Source organism: Eptesicus fuscus, chromosome 20 (assembly GCF_027574615.1).
Source record: "Eptesicus fuscus isolate TK198812 chromosome 20, DD_ASM_mEF_20220401, whole genome shotgun sequence".
NCBI classification, from domain to species: Eukaryota; Metazoa; Chordata; class Mammalia; order Chiroptera; family Vespertilionidae; genus Eptesicus; species Eptesicus fuscus.
The window spans coordinates 44,162,991-44,170,172 of record NC_072492.1 but is presented as its reverse complement, the minus strand read 5'-3'; the positions used below and the strand labels follow the sequence as shown (position 1 = coordinate 44,170,172).

Here is a 7,182-nt window from a genome sequence, read left to right as displayed (position 1 = left end):
TCAGGCCGGGCTGTTCCTCCTCAGGATCCCATCGCCTGGCTCCCTGCCTGGTCCTCAGCACACAGTGCAGGCCCTTCATCTGTTTGGATTGGCCTGGGTCCCCCCCACAGGCTGGTGCGGGGAGACTCATCAACCGCAAGTGGCACTGCCCCAGGCTCCTCCATTACCCCTCCTTCCCAGGCGGCAGGAGGAGGGTCAGGTAAAGGCACCCCCACAAAGCCTGCCTAGCAGGCTCCCACAGAACCCCCCCTCCCCACCCAATTCCATTAACCCCTGCTGTGCCAGAGAGCTGCCTCTCCTCAAAATGTCCCAAGCCCCAGGCTGGGCCATTGGCGCCTCGTTCCATGTCTGCAGGGAGTGGGGTTGGCCTCAGGGTGTGAGTCAGGGTTCTAATCCAGAGGGGGGATCAGACTTGCATTCCACAGCGGGGTCCCAGGGTCTGTGGGGGAGGGAAGCAGGCCAAGGTCTCTCCTTAGACTGTGCACGAGGTTATTTCTGTGTCTTTGGGTCCCTACCCTCTTTACCTTTTGGGATCCCCCTTGGAGGACGGCAAGGAAGGAGCCTGCTTTGGGTTCCATGAATGCAGGAGGCCTTTTCCTGTGTCCCTCGCTCTGGGGAGCCTCTCTGCGGGTCCCGGCAGTGGAGGGAGGCAGGTGGTGGGCTCCGCACCCAGGGGTCCCTCTGGATGCTGCATTTTTCTCTGGTGAGCACCCGCCACCCCCAACCCACAGCCAACAGCAACGTGCCTCCTAAGAGCATCCCTCTCTCCCTCCTAAAAGCCTGTTTCTCAGCCAAAGTCCCCGCTGCCTCTGGCTGGGGAATTACAGGGCTGGGCTGGGGCGGGGCCCTCCTGGGGAAGGAGATTAGGAGTGTCTGGCAGGGGTGGGGCCCTGGCTTACTCACATCCTTGTGAGTGCTCTGCGCTGCAGATTTGGGGAGCCCACAGCCTCCAGTGTTTGTCTCAGCATTGTCTCCTGAGCTCCTGAGCCAGGTGGCGGGGCGGGGGGTGGAGGGGCGAGGGGGGTGGGAGGGGGCAGCTCCCTACATCTGCTTTGATGGCAGGGAGGGTGGGGGGAGAGGGAGGCTCCGCTTCTGGCTTCGCTTTCGGGAGCAGTTGATCCTCAGAAGAGCCTCCAGCGGGGGCTGTTGGGGCCTGTCTGGGGAGATGGGACGTGTCAGGCAGCCCCAGACACGACCACATTCCTCCCAACATGCCTGCCGGGGTCTGTGGAGCTGAGGGGCTGGCGGGAAGGCGGGTGCAGCCTGAGGGGTGCCTTTGGCGTTGTCTGGGAGATGTGGGAAAGCTGAGGTCCCTTGTGCGTGTCCTTAGGGCAGAACAAGCCAGAGCCCTGAAATGTCCCCTAACCATCAGGGCCTCAGGAGCCAGGGACCCTCGAGTCCACTCCCAGGAACCTGCACTCCCTCCCTCCTTTCCCCCCAAAATAAACGCTTGGGCCAGATCCACAAGGGGCTTCAAAGGGCACCTGAGCCAGCCCCTCCCACCAGGGCTGTCCTGGGGGCCTGAGAGCACCACCCCCTTGGAGCCCAGACTGGGCTACAGCAGTGCTCACCAGTTTTGTGCCAAGACCCTTTCCTGGATCGCATTGGATTCTGGGAGCTGACTCTGCAGTAGGTGGGGTGGATGGTGTTTGCTTCCAATTTACAGATGAGCAAACTGAGGCCCAAAGAAGTGTCAGATCCTGGGTGGCACAGGAGCAAATGGCAGGACCAGGACTCATCGGCTGTGTGCTCTTTCCTGATGTGTCTGGCTGTGCCTGTGACGCCCCTGCCTCTGGCCAGACTGAGCAGCTAGCACCTTGGACTCCCCTCTCCTCCTTCCCTCTCCTCCACCCCCCCCCACCCCCCCCCCCGCACCGCAGGCCTGTGGAGGGTCTCACGGTCTTTGCTCAGGGCTGGGGAGAGCTGCCTGGATTTCCCTTTAAAGGGGGTGTCCGGGTGGAAGCCTGAGCCACCTGACCGTCTGGGCATGGTTCAGGGATGTGACAGGCTCCTTGGCACAGCCCTGAGGTCAGACCCGGGAGGGCCCCAGACTTCCTCGTCTCTTTCTACAGATGGCAATGCTGAGGGCGCCTCTGGGTGTGATATGACCTGCTGTGCTGGTGTCCCTCGAGGCCGGTGCCGCCTTGCGTTGTGGGCTTCCTCAAAGAGGAATATCTGAGTCTCGCATAGTTAGTGGGGAACGAACAGGTCACCAGGTTTATGGTGCAGAGGCCCTGCTCCCGCCACCGGACTGAGCCCAGCATGCAGGGTCCCGAGAGCCCCGGCTCCCAGGGCCCGATGGGAAAGTGTAGCCTGCAGGCCCACACCTTCTCCTGTGAATCATGCCTGGCGGGACAAGAAACCCAAAGCACCCCAAACAATGAGTTTCCAGTAAAAAATGATAGACATGACAAGGCAGAGGAGAGGAGGGAGCTGGCTGGGAGTTGCCTGGCCTGTGGGTGATGAAAGCCAAGGGGGATGGAAAATGCCAGGCCCGCCCCCTACTCAGGACTATAAAGCACCTGCTTCCTTCTCCCACGTACCTGAGCACCTCTCTCTTCTCTCCGCCGACTCACTCGCTCGCTCACTCACTCACCTCCCTCCTCGGCACCATGACCACCTGCAGCCGCCAGTTCTCCTCCTCCGGCTCCATGAAGGGCTCCTGTGGCATTGGCGGTGGCTCCAGCCGCATGTCCTCCGTCCTGGCCGGAGGGTCCTGCCGGGCCTCCAGCGCCTTCGGGGGCATGTCCTCCTCCCGCTTCTCCTCCGGTGGGGGCTACGGGCTGGGAGGCGGCTATGGCGGTGGCTTCAGCAGCGGCAGCAGCTTTGGTGGAGGCCTTGGTGGAGGCCTTGGTAGCTTCGGTGGTGGCTTTGGTGGCTTCGGTGGTGGCTTCGGTGGTGGCTTCGGTGGTGGCCTCGGTGGTGGCATAGGTGCTGGCATTGGCGGTGGTGATGGACTCGTGGTGGGTAGTGAGAAGGTGACCATGCAGAACCTCAACGACCGCCTGGCCTCCTACCTGGACAAGGTGCGCGCCCTGGAGGAGGCCAACGCCGACCTGGAGGTCAAGATCCGGGACTGGTACCAGAGGCAGCGGCCCAGTGAGGTCAAGGACTACAGCCCCTACTTCAAGACCATCGAGGACCTCAGGAACAAGGTGGGTGGGCCAGGCAGCTGGAGGTGCCATTGCAGCTCCCTGACTCTAGAGCAATAGATGCCTCAGGCCACGGGCACCTTTAGGCTCCTGGGACAGATGCCTCACTCTGGCCCCGGATGCCCCACAGAGCTGGTCAGTGGGAAAACGGCTTCCCTTCCCCTGCCTGGCTCGTGCCCTCCTGAAACCCGGATCCTCAGATCATGCGAGACCATGAATTCTTACCCTTATATAAGACCGAGGAGGAAGCTGTAGTTGACTGGTGCTGTGACCTGCCCAAGGGCACAGCACGTGTTAACGGCAGAGCCGAGGCTAGAGCTACCTGCTCTCTAGCACAGGGGAGGAGCAAGACTGTAACGGGACCCGGTTAGACGCCCAAACCGCTCATTAGCTCATTAGTCTGGGCTGTGGCGGCTGCCGCCCATGAGCCCTGGCACCCGCCGGCCCCACCCCACAGCCAGGAGAGCTCGGAAACCCGCAGGGACCATCAGTGGCAGCTGACCTTACGTGCCCTTTGCAGGAAGGAGCTTGGGGGGCTTGTGGCATCTGACTCCGGGCCCCTGCTCCGTGCTCCCACCCCACCCCAGGAGCCCTTCCTGCTGACCCTGCTTCCCTTGGTGTCTTGCTGATGCCTTTCGTGGATTAGGGAAATAAGACGGCGAGGGAGGGAACGCCAGCCAATCAGGGTTCAACTGATCTTTGTCTTCTGCTTCCTCTTTTCTGATTCTCTGTGCTCTCCCTGTGGCCCTTGCTCTGTGAGCTGGGAAAGGAATGCATGTGCCCGCAGGGTCTGGCAGGGCTGGCTTTGCAGAGAGAATTCAGACTGAGAACTGGGTCTCACCTGTAGAATGGGAACCGGAAGCCCTGAGAACCGGTTTAGGTTTGGCAACAAGTCAGTGGTAAAACCAGGATCAGAACTCAAGGCCAGGGAACTTTCCACCCCCGCTGCTGACCATGAGTCAGCAAAGCCCTGGGTCAAAGCTGGACTCCCAGCGGTTACCCTTCAGGCTGCTGCCGCGAAGGCTTGGGGGCGGCGGAGGGGGTGGGGGGAGGTGCGTGAAAGCAAAGGCCGGCTGCTGGCTGCAGTGAAGCCTGGCTAGTGATGTCCATTTGACCAATGACCTGTGCCCTTTCCCTTGCAGATCCTCACGGCCACCGTGGACAATGCTAATGTCCTCCTGCAGATTGACAACGCCCGCCTGGCCGCGGATGACTTCCGCACCAAGTGAGTTGGCAGTGGTGGCCCAGTATGGCCAGTCTCCCTAGGGTGGGGCATTTTTGGAGCAGTGTTGCCTGAACAGAGCTGGTGAGCGCCAGGCTGGCCATGTGAAAACCCGTTAGGATGCTCATAAAAATAGAAGGTTTGGGGGCCCCACCCTTGGAGTTCTGATTCAATTATTTTAACAGGCTACCTGAGTGATTCTGACCCACAGCCAGGTTTGAGAGTCAGTTTTATGGAGAGGCACTCCCCACTTCCCCACGCGCCCCTGACGTTTAGGAGGCAGTCATATTTGGAGTTCTTGTGTGTGCTATCGTTGACTGAAGCTAGAAGTATCTCCCTTCCCTGAATCCTGTACCATGATAAACTGCCCTATTCCCTGTCACCCCACCCCAGGAATGAGCATCTGAGCAATCAATGGGTACTGTGTCCAACCATGCCCTTTTCGAGATTGGCACCCTAAACCACCCACAGGGCGCCAACTATGGGAAGAAGCTGTGGGGTGAAGAGAATAAAGCCTTCAGTGTGGTCAGGATAGCTGTCTCATTCCTTTTCTCTCGGGTCATTCCAGGTACGAGACGGAGCTGAACCTGCGCATGAGCGTGGAGGCCGACACCAACGGCCTGCGCCGGGTGCTGGACGAGCTGACCCTGGCCAGAGCCGACCTGGAGATGCAGATCGAGAGCCTGAAGGAGGAGCTGGCCTACCTGAGGAAGAACCACGAGGAGGTGAGAGCTCAATGGAAAAGCCAGCTTAGACGATTAGCAGGGAGGGAAGGGAGGGAATTGAGTCGGTGGAGGGCAATGTTCAGGCCAGGAACGCCTCTGACTGGGGAACCCCAATCGGCTGCCAGAGGGAGGCTCCCACTGTGGACTGTTCTTTGGTTGTGCAGGAGATGAACTCCATGCGAGGCCAGGTGGGTGGAGACGTCAACGTGGAGATGGACGCCGCCCCCGGCGTGGACCTGAGCCGCATCCTGAACGAGATGCGCGACCAGTACGAGAAGATAGCGGAGAAGAACCGCAAGGACGCCGAGGACTGGTTCTTCAGCAAGGTGGGTGCCATTCGAGTGCAGGGGACCCAGGATACCTGCCTCCCAGGAACTTCCAGGGTGAATAACGTTTTCTTTTCTGCAGACCGAGGAGCTGAACCGCGAGGTGGCCACCAACAGCGAGCTGGTGCAGAGCAGCAAGAGCGAGATCTCCGAGCTCCGGCGCACCGTGCAGAACCTGGAGATCGAGCTGCAGTCCCAGCTCAGCATGGTAGGGGCGCGGCCAGGCCTGGGGCGGGCCCAGATCTAGGAGGAAGAGAGATGGACCGACTCAATGATCCTTGATCCTCTTTCCCTCCCTTACAGAAAGCATCCCTGGAGAACAGCCTGGAGGAGACCAAAGGCCGCTACTGCATGCAGCTGGCCCAGATCCAGGAGATGATCGGCAGTGTGGAGGAGCAGCTGGCCCAGCTGCGCTGCGACATGGAGCAACAGAACCAGGAGTACAAGATCCTGCTGGACGTGAAGACCCGGCTGGAGCAGGAGATCGCCACCTACCGCCGCCTGCTGGAGGGCGAGGATGCCCAGTGAGTACCCTGTCCTCCCTCCTGGTCCACCCCTTCATGATTCATTCACTGCACCCCCAATGTGTTTAATGATCTTGCCCCTTTCTGTCTTCACAGCCTCTCCTCCTCCCAGTTCTCCTCTGGCTCTCATTCATCCAGAGATGGTAAGACTTTCCTCCTCATCAAGCCTCAGGACCAGCCCTAGTCTCCTAGAAGGCCTAGGGTGTTGGATATGGGCTTCTTGGGGGGTTGAGCTAGAGTTTTCTCACCAAGTATCCCTTATAAACCATAATCTAAAGCCTCCTTAGGGCTAAGAGCTGGTGGCTTCCACGTTTTACTTTTGTGACCCAGCGTCTATGGCAGACCACATGGTCCTAGGGGTCAGCACCATGGACAGGGCCCTACAGGGCTCTGTCTGTCCTGGGCCAATAGGTGTCTATTTGGGTCAATCTGGACTGAACCAGTCCTGTCTGAGTTCTTAGGAGGCTCTGGTCTGAGGACACAGACTTTACTCCTAACCTTTGGAAGCCCTAATCTGAAAAATAAAATGCGCTGATCGTATCAGTGCTAGTTCAGGAGCAGTGAAGGAAGAGAGAATCAGGAGACAGGACAGCAGGGAGGCAGCTCATTTGATTCCTCTCAACAACTTGGCCTCCCCACTTCTGATTGCTTCATTGCCTATTCACCGCTGCTAACGCCTTCTCTACCCCATTCCCCAGTGTCCTCTTCCAGTCGCCAGATCCGCACCAAGGTCGTGGACGTGCACGATGGCAAGGTGGTGTCCACCCACGAGCAGGTCCTTCGCACCAAGAACTAAGGCTGCTCAGCATTGCTCAGGCCTAGGAAGCATGCCCCCCACCCCCTACTGTGTGGACACAGATCTCATTGAGGGATTCCCCTCTCCAGCAACACCGCCCCCACCCTCCCCCCTGCCCCCCCCTCACACACACACAAGCACTTCACACCTGAGCCCTGCCTCACCCTTGCCCCCTCCTGGCATTCAATAAAGCTTTGTTATCTGAGTTGCACAACTCCCGCCTCTGCCTGGTCATTGTCAGTAGTGGAGGTGGGAGAAAGCGGGGGAAGCATCTCTTTGGAGCTCATCCTAGCACCTGGCTGAAGCCTCTGGGACTGGGAGAAAGGGCCTGGGAGAGGATTGGGCTCAGGTCCCGGCATGGCTTTCATCATCTCCAAAGATACAGATGGAAGTGTGTACCAGGTCATGTGTGGTGTCTCCTAGGGCACATGCATTCG

The 7,182-nt window shown here is 59.5% G+C and overlaps 1 protein-coding gene across 1 annotated transcript; it reads left to right on the top strand.

The window, feature by feature from the left end:
• The first annotated feature begins 2,525 nt into the window (after window positions 1-2,525).
• LOC103289339 (keratin, type I cytoskeletal 14) lies at window positions 2,526-6,959 on the top strand. The gene is made up of 8 exons (XM_008145198.3): window positions 2,526-3,155; window positions 4,295-4,377; window positions 4,943-5,099; window positions 5,264-5,425; window positions 5,508-5,633; window positions 5,729-5,949; window positions 6,046-6,092; window positions 6,648-6,959. Exons 1-8 carry the CDS (start codon window positions 2,613-2,615, stop codon window positions 6,743-6,745), a joined length of 1,437 nt encoding a protein of 478 aa, XP_008143420.2. The 5' UTR covers window positions 2,526-2,612; the 3' UTR covers window positions 6,746-6,959.
• The last annotated feature ends 223 nt before the right edge of the window (window positions 6,960-7,182 follow it).